We start from the raw sequence: 15,591 nt of genomic DNA, 5'->3' as shown, positions 1-15,591 counted from the left end.
CCGCTGCAAGATCCTCTTTAGCTTTTATCAGATCCAATTTTAACTGTGCCACCTCCGCATCATGCTGAGCTTGATCTGCCGGGTCAACCGTGGCAGTTAACAGGGCCGTCATCTTGTCCGTGAGATCCATCAGCACCTGAGCCGGGGAAGGCACCGGGTTTCCCGATCCGGCGGCGGGGTTCTGAACAGGCTACGCACCAGCCATAAAAACTCCAACCTGACTTGGCGGCTCAAAAAGGTCCAGAATACTGTCGCCGTTGGAACAGCCCATGAACCTGCCATCTTGAAGTTGGTACAACGAGTTTGATTCATCAGTGGCCGACTCGCCGTCAGAGCCGGCGGCCGCCTCATCACCAGACCCGGATGGATCAGAGGGCCCTCCATGGATGCATCCCACAAAAGTGCGCCGTAAGGCAGGCCGGGCCCGGGCGGGTCGTGCGCGCTGAGCTATTTCGATGAGATCGGCGCGGAGATCCGGCTCGGGGCCCGGCTCACCAATCTTGCCAATGAAGACATGAATTCCGCCAAAGGGGACCCGGTACCCGTACTCAATTGAGCCGGCGTTGGGGCCCCAGTCCGCATCATTGATGTAGAGCTTGCCGCGACGGCTCTTGGTCATCCGGCCCACAGCGTATCCCTTGAGCCCTTCGAAGCTGCCCTTCAAGAATTCAAATCCACCGTGCGCTGGCCCCACGGTGGGCGCCAACTGTCGTGGAATTGTCACAGCAGATGTCCTTGGGCTAGGACTTAGTCGTGGAGCCATCGCAACTAGGAATCTTGAAGGGGTTATGCGGGACAAGGAACACGAGGGTTTATACTGGTTCGGCCCCTTACGGTGAAGGTAAAAGCCCACGTCCAGTTCGAGGTGTTATTGATTAGGGTTACGATCGCCAGGGAGCTAAACAGCTATGCCCGGCTCTCGATGAGATTGTTGTCGCCCTTGAACCGCTGCCGGGTCCTTCCTTTATATAGGGAAGCTGACGCCCAGCAGCCCTTAGAGTCCCGGCCGGCTCATAAGAGCGTCCGGCTCGGACTCTAACAATACTTGCCTTACACTACAAGTCTACTATAACAATGATTGTAACTACGGGCTTTAAGCCATATCCGGGTCTCAGCCCACCTCCGGCCCATTATCTTGAAATTTGGCTCCGGGCTTCTGGCAACGACCCTACGAGTAACCCGGCCCCTCCTGGCGGGTGACTCTAAGGTCTATATCCTCAACAGTACTCGACAGGTTCCTCGTTCACGAACTCGTCTCCCGGCTCTACCCAAGACAAGAACACAAACAAACGGAACCACAATCAACAACGAGAAATGCGCAAGCAACATGATGCAAAACATGTATGATATGCAAGATATGATATGCGATGCATGTGCGTGCTCCGGAAGGAAAATGATGAACATGGCAGTAACTTGGCAAACCAAGCATGCTACTGGAAAGATGAGATGATTTCGGTCGAAATCGATATAAAGATCACCGGAATCGGATGCACGGTTTGCAAATGGCAAGCAAAACAAGAATGACAAGAATATGTGATTAACAGCATGATAGCACTTAAAATGCAACAAGCAACAATACTACAGCACCCCAATATAGTAACAAAGCATATGACAGTAATCTAAAGGAGATGCTTGACAAAAGATGAACACTAAGCTACGACTAGTTCACAACATATCAAGCTCAAACAAGCATGGCAAAAGTGCAAAAGATTACAGGATCACAGACTTAGTGAAAAACTGGACATGGCAGGAATCAGCATCAGGTAGCTATGTTCAGAGCATGAAATCAACATGCTACAGGAACTTAGCATAGCAACACAAGGCATGGTAGTGTTCTACTAAATGCACATGACAAAAGTCCCTTACTGACCATAAGCCAAAAAGGACCAGAAGATATGATGGCAAGCATGTAAACATAGCAAGTTTCGTTATCAGGTTTCAGACTTAGCAGAAAACAGAGCATGGCAGAAATAATAATATGTAGGTCTCTTTGTGAGCTTAATTCACTCACTACAGAGCAATTCACTACAAACCAAGCACACCTACAGAAAGATGGCATGTTTATGAAGCTATCCATGGAAAGAACAATTGCATAGCATGTATGGATCAAATACAATAAGCTTGGCAAAATTGCATATCATGTTAAGAATCTGCCAGAAATATTTTATAGCAAAAGTAGAGCAAGATTGAGTCATGCTATGGCACTCCATAATTGCACATAATTGCAGGAATGGATCAATTACAACTATATCTACAAATCATCCTTACTGAATATCTCCAAAATATTCATGGATCTCTCTGTAACATCAAGTTTACATGGCAACAAAATTACAGCTGACGAGGACTTAAAGAAATCACTAAGTCCCTGAACTCAGAAATATTACGGGGCCTACTTTGCATGCTTGTGGTAGTCACCACAGAGATCACAAAAATACAAGGACTACACCACTGGAAAGATGGCATGGCATACTTCAAAACACATGTAGAGCTCATGCTCAAAAGATGCACAGATTAAATGATACGAAAATGACAAATCTCCAAGTTCTGATAAAAACCAGAGTTAACAGCAACTAGCCCTCTTCCAATGAAGATTTGGGCATCAAGATGACCTCTAATGAACACGGTGCAATTGAACAAAATGAAGAGCATCATGAGACGAACAATTTTACATATTACACGCGCGAATCAGAGCTACATGCAAGAAGTTACCGCATCACGAACAGAGGCACATGCTGATGAAATCTGGAGACTTAGAGAAAAAAAACGAGGTCGAGGGAAAGTCGACGTACGGCAGTTGGATCTGGATCGAGCGAAGGCTACATGAGCTCGGGCTCGGGCTCGGGGCTCCGGTGGCCGGAGCGGCCGGAGGAGGAGGAGATGGCCGGCGGGGCCGGCGGTGGCGCGGCGCCGGCGGGGAGGGCGAGCGGCGGCGGGCGGCGAGCCGCGGCGGAGCCGGCCGGCGGCGGGGTGGCGCAGCTCCGGCCGGAGGCGGCGGACGGCGGCGAACTCCGGCGACGCGCACGGAAGGCGAGGTGGCGGCGGGCACGCGCGGTGGCGGTGCGGGCCGGCGGGCACGCGCGGTGGCGGTGCGGGCCGGCGGGCCCGCGACGGGCTCGCGGGCCGCGGCAGTGGAGGATCCGGCGGCGACACGTGGCGCGCTGCGATTCGTCCGCCGGCGCGGGCGGACGTTGTCCGGCGGCGCGAGGTGGAGGACGCTAGGGTTCGTCTGCGATTCCGTTTTTCGGGATGCACACATATAAATAGGTAGAGGGAGCTAGGAGGCTCTAAATGAGGTGCGGTTTTCGCCCACACGATCGTGATCGAACGACCTAGAGCATGGAAGAGAGTTTGGTGGGTTTTGGGCTGGTTTTAGAGGGGGTTTTTGCTGGACACTCAAATGGACTTGCGGATGCCCGGTTAACCGTTGGAGTACCAAACGACCTCCGAATGGAACGAAACTTGACCGGTAGACTCCGGGTGGTATATTAAGGCCACTTGACAAGCCTCGGTCCATTCCGAGAAAGTTTGACACACGCACACGAAAGAAAACTAGAGGGGTGCACCGGAGGAGATAGTAGCGCCGGATTGGAAAACGGACAACGGGGAAAATGCTCGGATGCATGAGACGAACACGTATGCAAATGCAATGCGCATGATGACATGATATGAAAATGCATGACATGACAAAATACAAAACGAAAGACAAAACCCGACAACGGAGGGAAAAACATAACACATAGCCGGAAATGGCAAGAGTCGGAGTTACAAATATGGCAAGTTACATGCGGGGTGTTACATTCCGCCGCCGCAAGGCCTCTGTATCCACGAGATCCAATCTAGACCCTGTTTCGGCACCCTGCAGGAGGGGGGGATCATCTCCGGTGGCCATCTTCATCATCCCGGCCACCACCATGATGAGGAGGGAGTAGTCCACCCTCGGGGCTGAGGGTTTGTACCAGTAGTTATGTGTTTAATCTCACTCTCGCTCTCTCGTGTTCTTGAGATGTCACGATCTTGATGTATAGCGGGCTTTGTTAATGTAGTTGAATCATATGGTGTTTTCCCCTCTCTATCTCGTTGTGATGAATTGAGTCTTTCCCTTTGAGATTTTGTTGTTATCGGATTGAATACTTTTATGGATTTGAGAACACTTGGTATATGTCTTGCAATTGAATACTCGTGGTGACAATGGGGTATCGTATTGATTCACTTGATATATGTTTTGGCACTCAACTCGTGGATTCCCGAGGTGACATTGGGGTAATCTATGCATAGGGTTGATGCCCTTTCTTGTCTTTGTTTCTCCAGTAGATATCTTGGGGCACTCTTCGAAGTTTTTTGTGTTGGATTGAGTATTATGAATATGAATTGTTTTTGGTGTTATTTTAGTACGAACTATAGGATAGATCGAACGGAAAGAATAGCTTTGTGTTATTTTAGTATGAACTCTTGAATAGATCGAACGGAAAGAATAGCTTTGAGGTGGTTTTGTACCCTACAAACAATTTATCATTATATTCTCCGCTAGATAGGAATTTTGGAGTGATTCTTCATCGCACTTTGAGGGATGGTTATATGATCTAATTATATTAGCATTGTTGAGAGATTGCACTAGCGAAAGTACGGACCCTAGGCCTCATTTTCAAGCATTGCAACACCATTTTTGTGCCCGTTTACTATTTGCTACCTTGCTGTTTTTATTTATTCAGATTATAAAAATATATTTCTACCATCAATATTACACCCGAACTAGTGCACCTATACAATTTGCCATTGTATTGAGTGTGTTGGGGACACAAGAGATTTCTTGTATTTGGTTGCAGGGTTGTTCGAGAGAGACCATCTTCATCCTACACCTCCCACGGATTGATAATCCTTAGGTCATCCACTTGAGGGAAAATTGCTACTGTTCTACAAAACTCTGAGCTTGGAGGCCCAGCACGAGTCTACAAGAATAAAGTTGCATAGTAAACATCAGAGGACGTCGTCGATAAGTTCCTGGTGTGTGTCGATGAAGACTCCAAGCCTACAACCAACTCTGAACAAGCTCAAGCAGCTCACAAAGAAGATGGCTGGATTGTTCATCAAGGGGTAGGCTCGCCATGAGATCGCTGATGCCCTGAAGGACATTAGTAAACAAGCCCAAGAGGTTGCTAACAGGCATTTAAGGTACAATGTCGGCGGCACGGAGCTTCGCCTAGCCAAAGACCTCGCTGAGAACAATTGCGGCGCGCGCGTGCTGGTGGTCTGCTCGGAGATCACCGCGGTGACCTTCCGTGGCCCGCACGAGTCCCACCTCGACACGCTGGTTGGTCGGGCGCTCTTCGGTGAAGGTGCAGCCGCGGTGATCGTTGGCACAGACCCCGACGAGTCCATCGAGCGTCCCCTATTCCAGCTGGTGTTTGCGAGCCAGACGATTCTGCCAGATTCGAAGGAAGCATTGAAAATTTTACCTCGACTTCTCAACCAGTATTTCAAACTACTCTATTTATGTATACATAGATAAATGACTTCAGTTTGACACCAAATCATATGGCGATGGTCAATTGAATTTGTGACATATTTTCATTTTGATGTTTTTCTTTTAAGAAGCATGTAAACTACACACAAATCTGTTCTGATAGGCTGATAATTTATACCAAACCAACCAAATGTTGATAATATTCATTTTGCCCAACTACTAACTGAACAAATGTCATTGTTTTGGAATTGAAGTTGGAAGGGAACCACCATACTGATGGGAATGGAACCACTTTACATGTTCTGTTAATGCTTAAGAATGGGACTGTGCTATTTCTAATTGAAATGAAATTTCTTGTTGAACCATAGTAAGTTCATGAGATTTACTGATTTACTATTGATTATTTATTTTCGGTTTTCCTGATGATAGACTATGTGCAAAATGTATTTTTTTTCTTCCCAACAATAGATACCAGTTGCTCTCTTTCTCTGCGTTATTCTGACAGGAGCGATTTACAGTTAGTAGTAACGTTATAATTTATACCTATATGGAGGGTATATGGAGGGTATATTGTTAGTATAAGTTATTCCTTGGTTATTGACAAAATGACAAGAGCTAAATTCTGTAGTCAAATTACTTTCTATAGGTCTTTTTTGTGAATATTCAGGAAAGGTTACTTAAATCACATGTTCTAAAAAAGACACTCAATAGTTGATTCACAGCGATGCTCTGTTTGAATACGCCAAACAGGTGAAGAATTTGGGGAGCACTTTATTTGAGCTGCTCTCGGAAGCTCTTGGGCTCAAACCGAGCTACTTAACTGATATAGAGTGCAACCAAGGACAGATCATATTCTGCCACTATTACCTTCCGTGCCCCCAGCCTGAACTTGCCATCGGGACAAGCCGGCATTCAGACTCTGGCTTCCTCACCATACTTCTCCAAGACGAAATTGGTGGCCTACAGTTCCTCCATGAGGACCGGTGGATAGACGTCACACCGACACCGGGAGCGTTCATTGTCAACATCGGCGATCTCCTACGGGTACACTGAACATTCGAAGCAGAATTATTCATTCAAGGCGAGCAGTGGCGTTAAGAGCCTTAAATTAAAAGATTGTTGTCATTTGCCCGCCCCCCCCCCAAGGTGCATATTTTCTATTTGCCCCCCCCCCCCCCCCCTTGGTTCCCCGCTAGCTCCCCCACTGAAGGCGAGCATTGATCAGTAACTCGCGTCGTGTGGAACTGACTCTTTTGTTCAAAATGTCCAGTCGATCTCCAACGATGGGTTCAGGAGCGTGGACCATAGGGTGGTGGCGAAGAACGCCGCGCCGAGGGTCTCAATCACGTGCTTCTTCAGCACGCATTTCCACCCTGCCTCTATGAGAATGTACGGTCTGATCAAGGAGATGTTGTCCGATGAGAACCGGCCATTGTACAGGGAGACCCTCGTCAGAGATTACATCAAACATTACTACTCCATCGGGTTAGATGCGAAAACTGCTATCTCTGATTTCCGGTTGTGAATTGTGAAGGTGAGTTTGTGCAGTAAAATGGTAGCACAAGTGCTAGAATATTATGTACAGCTCAAATGGTACAGGAGTGCACCACAAGTTTCATTTCATCTCCTGGTGTATTTTAGTGGAACAGAAGAAATTCAACTTTGTTCCATGGTTTGTGATCTTCTTCCCCTTAATTATGATCCATGTCAGATCATATAAAAACAAAGGTTGGATCTATGCACCTGCGGGCGGGCGGGGCAGCGAGCATCGAACTGTTTCATGTAGAATTCTTGATTGCATTCCTTTTGTTTGAGGTGTTCAGCATCATAGGACTTGCCCTTGCCAAACTGTTCAATCTTTAGTTATCTTGCCTATCTGAAACAGCTGCTACTCCATATAAACCAGAAAAGAGCTCTTGCTGGGAAGATGGTCCTAATCAGTTGTTGGGCAATGGTTCGAAGAGCACGGCGATTAGGCTGTGCACGGAGCGCTTGTCGGAGACCCACCGGAGGCTGCCCTCCGCGGTGCCATTGGCGGCTGGCGCCTCTCTTGAGCTTCACCGTGAACTCAATCCTCTGGCGCATTAAACCGAAGGCCAGCACGTTGGGCGTGGAGTTGATGTACGCCATGATCATCTCACCGTCGGCGTGCGTCATGCGCGACGCGGCGACCAACTGACCATGCCCACGCCGCCCGCCTTCTGGATCATCTCCGAGAGCATGATGGGGTCCTCCTTGCGCTGGCACGCCACGATCTTGCTGCGGACGTCTACGGTGTTGAGCACGCCGTCGGCAAACATTCCCGCGATGAAGATGAAGGGGAAAAGGGTTGTCCCTGACACGCTTGTACCACTTGAGGTTCTCGACGTCAAGCACCATCCCATTGCCGAGCTCCACTCTGGAGATGAGGCGGCGGCCCATGGTGCTGGCGGCGACGGTGAGCAGCCACAGAGCGCATTTTGTGAGGGTGCGCTCGAGCGAGCTAGCGTTCACGGTGTTGGTGCCGACGAAGAGGTCAGACATGACGGTTGGGAAACTGCCAACGACGATGAGGTCCTTGTAGAACGGCTTTCTCGTCTCCATGTCGTCGCCGAGGGACATGGAGATAACTTCGACGCTATCCTGGAACGCGCCCATCTGCATGACAAAGAGGACCTCTGTGGCCGAGCAGGTGTTAGCGAGGCACACCTCGTAGCATGCCAGGTGCGCGCGTGGCACCATGACGGACGCCGTCCTGGCCTGGGCCCCAAACAGCTCGACGTCCCGCACCAACCCGCCCCCCTCCTGGCGATGGTGCCAGAGGTGTGCTTGTCGTGCTCCTGTGGGCCCCTGGACTGCCCGTCGATCAGCTTCTTGTTGCACGATGCCTCACCGGTGAAGTGGCACCCATGTGCCACTTGGCCGGCGGCGGCATGTCATCGTCGAGGAAGGACACATGACATGGGTTGATGTCGTTGTCGAGGATGCCCACAATGACGCCCTCCCCCATGCTCCCGCCACGCTCCACGCCCCCGTCGCTGGCGCGGACAACTTGAGCAGCTCCGACGTGTAGGTCGTCATGAGGCGCAGGGCCGCATCGGGCAGCGCCTCAACGCACCAGGGCAGCCTGCAGAGCATGGGCACCTCGTGGTCCGTGAGCTAGCCCACGAAGCTGCTGACGACGTGCTAGAAGGAGAAAACAAGCCGCGGGCCGATGTGGGGGAACGCCTCGAGGAGCAACATGGCGGCGGTGGTGTTGAGCACGACGCCAGCAGCGAGGCATGCCACAGCTTCAGCTCCTCGCCGCTCTCGATGCGCCTGTTGGCATGGGACACGATGATCAGGTACATCTTGAGGTCGCCCTTGTCGCCCCTGAGTGCCGCCACCACGTGAGCGAGCAACTTCTCCCGGGCTTTCTCTACCATGGTGACATCGGGAGCGAGAAAACTATTGCTCAACCTTTGCTAGAATTGGATTATTTCTATTCTCCCGCCATGAGACCAGGGAGGCGGGTCATCCGTCATCCTTTATAATAGTAATATTACTCAAGCTTTGCTAGAATTTGATTATTTCTCTCCTTAAGAGCATCTAAAGGCGGACTTGTCAAATTCGGCACCCTATACGTCCGTGGACGTGCCCGGGTGCGTCCACGGATAGTGACCGAACAGTCCCTAAATTCACGCCTCCATAGCCGTGCATCTCATATCCGGCACCCTATATCTATACGAAATTATGCAACATACTACATAGATCATCAATCGGCCAAAATCAACAGCAAAATGACATAAATCGGTAGCAAATGGGCATAATTCACATAACATCGTCAAAAGATCACCAAACGGGCATAATTCACACAGTTCAATCGTCCGGCAAATGCTAACTAGATAGGAGCTAGATTATATAAACACGAAGAAGGCTGGAATTCACCACTTCCTCGCCGGCCCTTTACCCTTCCGGTCGTCGGCGCTGTCGCAGGCGTTCGCGGCAGGAGGTGGGTCAATGTCGGAGCCATCCGTGTCGGACCCGTCGGAGGAGGAGGATTCGGAGATGATAATGTAGCCCTTCAAGCGCCGGACTATGTGGTCCTGCTTACGCTTGAGCTTGGCCACCCTCACCGCCTCCGCCGCTGCCTACGCCGCCTCCTGCTCGGACTACTCAATGCCGAGCCAAAGCTGCTTAGCGCTGATTCTCCGGAGCCGCCGGGCGTCCATCTCCGCCATGGTAAGTGACCGAAGGTACACCCACTCAAGGAGACGCTCCTCCTCTTCAGGCATCGGCATCATGTGGCGGCGACAGGCGGACTGCGCACCCGCGTCGAACGCGACCCCCATCTCCCATGCACTCTGCCTCTCACGGCGGGCAGCGCATGCCTCCAACTCCAGAGTCCGCATTCGCGGCGCCGGCGGAGCGGGCACTAGAACCCACCACTGCCCGTGTGGAGCAGCAGCCGGAGGTGGAGGAGGCTGTTGGGCGGGCGACGCCAATTGGGCTGCCCTCGCAGATCCACACGCGGGGCGGGAAGGATCGGCGACGGGCGATAGGTGGCGTCGCATCTGAACCGGAGCTGCCGCCCGTATCGACCCCGCGAGCGCTCCAGCACGATACGGAGCGCCAACTCGTCCTCGTCTCCGAATATCTTGTCGAACTGGTTGCCGGTGCTGGACATGGTCGCCGGCGATCGAGATTGGACAGATTGGGGAAAGGGGAGCGTTCGGGAGCAGAATGGGGCGGAGTAAAATGAGCCTAGGGTTTGCTCCGAAGAGGGATTTTGTGGGGTCAGGGTGGGACAGTGGTGTGTCGGGCGGACGTGGCAGACGCGCCCGGCAGCCTCATATCCGCCCTACATTTGGGCTGGATATGAAGGGTGCCGGTTAGCCCAGCATTTTTCCGTGGTTCGGGAGGTCCAGTTGGATCACTTTTTTGTGACCGAACGTTCGAGACGGATTTAAGAGGTCCGGCTTAAGATGCTCTAACTCCGGGCAACGCGATAATCCGTGATATATGCATGTAGAGCTGTAGCATCTCCTCCTCCACCCGAGTCGCCCCCCGCGTGGGCGGCCGGGAGGGCCCCAGATCCCGTCGGCCGGCCCTCCCCCACTCCTCCTCCTCCTCCCTCGCCATCGCCCAAGGGCGCGGCCAGGCGAAGCCTGGTCGTCGCCGACGGCGGCGGGGACTCGGGCCCTCTCGCTCGCGTGGGGCTGGCGCCGGCCGGTGCCCCCGGGCCGGAGCGTGGCGGCGGGCCGGACGCCACGGCAGGTGGTGGCGGCGCCTCGGCGACTTCGCTCCCCCGCGGCAGGAGGCCTCGTGATCTGGTGCGTCGCGGTCGCCAGGGACGGCGGCGGCGTGACCGGATCGGGTCGCGGCCGGATCTATGCCCAAGCGTGGGCCTTGATCGCTGGTCTGACGTCGGCACGGTGGCGGATGCGTCTCGTCGGCAGCTGGGCAGATCCGCCGGGATTCTACCCTTGTCTGGTCCTTGACAGCGCGGGCAACTCCAGGGGAAACCCTGGATCTCCTTGGGATCGAGCGATGATGGCGATTTTGCGTCGTAGTCCCTCTTTAGGCCGGAGGTCTCCCAGATGCAGAGGCCGGGGGTCTTCCACCCTTTAAAAAAAAAAAACTGTAGCATCAAGTGCGGTGCGGTCAACATGAGGTCACAGTTAGGGACGAGCGCACTCAAGTTTTGTAGAGATGGTTCAAGCTTAGTGCACTTGTACCAGTCATTGCCCCCCTTGAAATGAGGAGCACGGAAAGATCCTTTCGTTGAATCCCATGCTCACCTTTTCTCACCAGTCAATGACGACAAAGGAAAAGGAAACACGTCCATCGCCTTTTTTCTTTGTATTTATATATAAACTCCCCAAAGCTCACTGCTCTGCTTTACTTTGCAGACCTTTGCCTCGGTTCCATGCTAACACGAGGCGACATAAATTATTTACAAAGAACATCTAGAACCAGAATTTACGTGGACACGGTTTCCAGGCTAGAACGAGGCGATATTATTACATATTTTTCACTAAAATTAGGACCCTTTCCAGTCGTACGCGGAGGCAAATGAACGGTATACCTACCTGGGCTGAGAGTTACCAACTTAGCGTATATAGGTGAACACACAGAGCCAAGATCCTACCACAGCCAAGGAATAGTCATGAAGACTTCCCATTGCCTACCCTTCATCTCACTCTGCAGTCTCCTGCTAGCCACGTTTGCCCCGGCCAAGGCAGTGCCATCCCTGCAAGAACAAGCAGGAGCGCTCCTTGCCTGGAAAGCCACGCTAGAAGGCCACCCAGCCCAGCTGGGATCGTGGGGAAGGGGGCACCACAATACATGGCCATGCAGCTGGCATGGCATCACATGCGGCAAGGATGGAGCAATGCACCAAGAGGTGGTCACCAAGATCTCTCTGCCGGGGCTGCGGCTGCAGGGGGAGCTCGACGCCCTCAACTTCACGGCGTTGGCGACCTTGACGAGCATCCAGCTCTCGCGCAACAGGCTCACCGGGAGGATCCCGTCGAGCATCGGGTCACTCAGAGAGCTCCGGTTCCTGCTTCTTCAACGCAATCAGATAAGGGGCCCTTTACCACCTGCTCTTGCATCCTTGAGAAACCTACGCTGCTTAATGCTCCAGGAGAATGAACTCTCCGGTGAAATACCAAGCCAAATAGGACAACTAGCGGGACTTGTGAAGCTGGACTTGTCTGCCAATCACTTGTCTGGTCCCATCCCGACTGAACTAGGCTACCTAAAGAAGCTGCTCAGGGTACATATTGCCAACAACAACCTCACAGGCCCCATTCCAAGTAATTTAGGGAATCTCACTAAACTCACTGTCTTGTACCTTTATGGTAACCAATTATCTGGATATCCTCCTCGAGAGCTAGGGTACCTTGTGAATCTAAAGGAGTTGGTTCTCTCCCGCAACAAATTGATGGGTTTCATCCCCGGTACCTTGGGAGGCATGATCAACCTCACACTCTTGTCCCTAGCGGATAACCAACTTTCCGGATGCATTCCTCCAGAGCTAGGTTACTTGTTGAATCTAAAAGAGTTGTACCTTGAAAACAACAAACTTGTTGATTCCATCCCTAGTACCTTCTTAAATTTAACAAACCTCACTAGCTTGTACCTATCGGGTAACCAACTTTCTGGGTGTATACCTCGAGAACTAGGTTACATGGTGAATCTTAAAAAGTTGGCTCTTAGCTCCAACAATTTCAACGGCTCCATACCTAATACCTTTGGGAGTTTGGTTAACCTCACTGAATTGTATCTATGGGGCAATACACTTTCCGGGTGTATTCCTCGTGAACTAGGTTACCTAGTGAATCTTGAAGGGTTGGATCTTAGTGTAAACAAACTAATGTGTACTATTCCCAATAACTTTGGCAGTTTCAGTAACCTAACTATCCTGGTCCTTCGTGATAACCAACTCACGGGTTATATCCCCAATATCTTTGGAAATTTGACAAAGCTCACTACCTTACACCTCGATGATAATCAGTTCTCTGGACATGTTCCTCTAGAAATTGGCACCTTATGGGATCTTGAAGTTCTGGAACTCGACAATAATAATCTCTCTGGTCCCCTACCACCTGGGTTGTGCTCTGGAGGCAAGCTCAGGCATTTAACTGCATCTAATAACAGTCTGGATGGACCAGTGCCATCAAGTTTGCTACACTGTAGAAGCCTATTTAGAGTTCGTCTTGAAAGGAATCAAATAGAAGGAGATATTTCTGAGTTGGGAGGTCATCCAAGTCTTAACTATATGGATATGAGCTCGAATAAACTCTTTGGAAAATTATGTTCTCTTTGGGGGGAAAGTCAAAATATTAACATGCTACGCCTCTCAAACAACAACCTGACGGGGGAAATACCCATAAATATGGGGCGGCTAACTCAGCTAGGGATACTTGATCTCTCATCAAACAAGCTTGAAGGATATATTCCAATTGAACTGAGCAATCTAAAAAACTTGTTCCAGTTGAACCTCGCAGACAATTTGCTCCATGGAAGCATACCACAAGAAATCGGAGCACTATCTAGTCTACAGTTATTTGATTTGTCATCAAATAACCTAAGTGGTTTGGTACATGGGTCAATTGGGAATTGTTTAGAGCTTCGCTCATTGAACCTGAGCGGAAATAACTTTACAGGAAACATCCCTACCGCATTAGGGGTGTTGCACAACTTACAATACATGTTGGATTTGAGTGATAATTCATTTACTGGGGCAATACCAAGCCAACTTAGTGGCCTGATCATGCTAGATACTTTGAATCTTTCACACAATGAACTTAATGGATCCATCCCTCAATCATTTAAGAGTATGGAAAGCTTGATATCCATTGATGTATCTTACAATGAATTGGAAGGAGTAGTCCCAGAGAGTAAGCTTTTTCAAGGAGCCCCGTTGAAGTGGTTCATGCATAATAAGATGCTATGTGGTGTAGTGACCGGACTCCCCCATTGTAGTAGTACAACTGTGAACCAAGGGAAAAGAAAAGGATACAAAACACTTGTACTAGCAGTGGTCCCTGTGCTGATGTCTCTTGTTCTTGTTGTATTTGTATTGATGTTTCAACATGAAAGGAACAAATCCAAGGCAATTGACACGGACAAAGTAACACAAAAAAATGTGTTCTCTATTTGGAGTTTTGATGGGGCAAACGTGTTCAAACAAATTGTTGAAGCAACCAATGATTTTAGTGAGATTCATTGCATAGGAACTGGGGGATATGGATCTGTCTACAAGGCTAGGCTTCCAACATCAGAAATATTTGCGGTGAAGAAGATGTGCGTTATTGAAGATGAGAGTTGCGCGAAGGGGTCACTCTTCCATCGCGAAATTGAGGCATTGGTGCAGATTCGGCATCGGAACATCGTAAAGCTATTTGGGTATTGTTCCTGTAGCCAAGGAAAGTTCCTTATATATGAATATATGGAGAGAGGGGACTTGGCAGAAGCACTGGGGATCAATGGAAGGGCAGTTGAATTGGACTGGAGAAGGCGGATACATATTGTGCTAGATGTGGTTCACGCTTTGGCCTACATGCATCATGATTGTTGGTCACCAATAGTCCACAGAGATATAACAAGTAAAAACATTTTGCTTGATCAGGAATTTAGAGCTTGCATCTCTGATTTCGGTACGGCTAAAATTCTAAATATTGATGGCAATAATATCACAAGGCTTGCAGGGACAAAGGGTTATCTTGCCCCAGGTAAACAAAAATCAAACCATTTTTTTCTTTTCTTTTTGCGGGTAACAAAAAAATGCACATTATGGGACGCAGGGAGTACTAATTAATATTCAATGATTGCAGAGCTTGCATATACAGAAAATGTGACAGAGAAATGTGACGTATACAGCTTTGGGGTGCTTGTCATGGAGCTCTTTATGGGATCTCATCCAGGCGAATTGCTCTCATCCCTCTCTGAGGCCAACAAGAATAATACTGCGAGCCTGCAACATCTGCTGGACTCAAGGCTCGAGCTCCCAGATGCTGAAACCGCGGGAGAAATATACCACATGCTCAGTGTTGCAGTTCAGTGCCTGGAGCCAAGTCCATCACGGAGACCCACAACACGACGTGCTAGTGACGAGTTATCTGCTAGTAAGGCATTTGAAGATCATGTTCATTATCTGCATGCTGGCCTCACCATTCCCACTCACTAGTTCTCGTGGCCATGGATGATGAATTCGTGCCATATAGTTTCTTCTTTGCTACCTACCTACCTACCTAGTTGAATAAAAGTGTAGTTGGCCTGTATCTAGCAAGAACAGGGCTGTGCTATTTCTAGTTGAAATAAAAGTGTAAGTTGATGAGATTTACTGATTTACTATTGATTATTTATTCTCTGTTTTCCTGATAAGACTATGTGCAAATGTTTTTTCTCTTCCCACAATAGATGCCAATTGCTCTCTTTCTCTGCACTTCTATGGAAGGTGCAATTTACAGTTAGTACTAATGGTATAATTTATAACTATATGGAGGATGTATTGTTAGTGTGAGTTCTTCATTGGTTATTGACAAAAGGACAAGTGCTAAATTCTGTAGTCAAATTACTTTCTTTAGGTCCTTCCTTTTGTTGTGAACATTCAGGAAAGATTGTTTGTGTCCTGATAGCATACTATAGACTATATCAGATTA

The 15,591-nt window shown here is 49.6% G+C and overlaps 2 protein-coding genes across 2 annotated transcripts; both read left to right on the top strand.

Annotated features, from left to right (window-relative positions):
- Positions 1 to 4,188: 4,188 nt before the first annotated feature.
- Positions 4,189 to 7,000, top strand: LOC123051069 (1-aminocyclopropane-1-carboxylate oxidase homolog 11-like). The gene is made up of 4 exons (XM_044473825.1): positions 4,189 to 4,260; positions 5,096 to 5,398; positions 6,212 to 6,505; positions 6,732 to 7,000. Exons 1-4 carry the CDS (start codon positions 4,189 to 4,191, stop codon positions 6,984 to 6,986), a joined length of 924 nt encoding a protein of 307 aa, XP_044329760.1. The 3' UTR covers positions 6,987 to 7,000.
- Positions 7,001 to 11,564: 4,564 nt separating this feature from the next.
- LOC123048246 (probable leucine-rich repeat receptor-like protein kinase At1g35710) lies at positions 11,565 to 15,280 on the top strand. The gene is made up of 2 exons (XM_044471384.1): positions 11,565 to 14,661; positions 14,764 to 15,280. The coding sequence occupies exons 1-2, from the start codon at positions 11,589 to 11,591 to the stop codon at positions 15,114 to 15,116; spliced, it is 3,426 nt and encodes a 1,141-aa protein (XP_044327319.1). The 5' UTR covers positions 11,565 to 11,588; the 3' UTR covers positions 15,117 to 15,280.
- Positions 15,281 to 15,591: the final 311 nt, after the last annotated feature.

This window comes from Triticum aestivum, chromosome 2D (assembly GCF_018294505.1).
Source record: "Triticum aestivum cultivar Chinese Spring chromosome 2D, IWGSC CS RefSeq v2.1, whole genome shotgun sequence".
Lineage (NCBI taxonomy): Eukaryota > Viridiplantae > Streptophyta > Magnoliopsida > Poales > Poaceae > Triticum > Triticum aestivum.
The sequence above is the reverse complement of the archived record's forward strand: the minus strand, read 5'-3'. Positions and strand labels throughout refer to the sequence as shown.

What these genes read in the sequence shown, in the direction of transcription:
- LOC123051069 (XM_044473825.1), top strand. Translation starts at nt 4,189, where the DNA reads ATGGGGTATCGTATTGATTCACTTGATATATGTTTTGGCACTCAACTC. An exon ending in AGCGTCCCCTATTCCAGCTG is followed by an intron (nt 5,399 to 6,211) that starts GTGTTTGCGAGC and finishes TACGCCAAACAG; the next exon opens with GTGAAGAATTTGGGGAGCAC. An exon ending in ACATCGGCGATCTCCTACGG is followed by an intron (nt 6,506 to 6,731) that starts GTACACTGAACA and finishes CAAAATGTCCAG; the next exon opens with TCGATCTCCAACGATGGGTT.
- LOC123048246 (XM_044471384.1), top strand. Translation starts at nt 11,589, where the DNA reads ATGAAGACTTCCCATTGCCTACCCTTCATCTCACTCTGCAGTCTCCTG. An exon ending in AAAGGGTTATCTTGCCCCAG is followed by an intron (nt 14,662 to 14,763) that starts GTAAACAAAAAT and finishes CAATGATTGCAG; the next exon opens with AGCTTGCATATACAGAAAAT.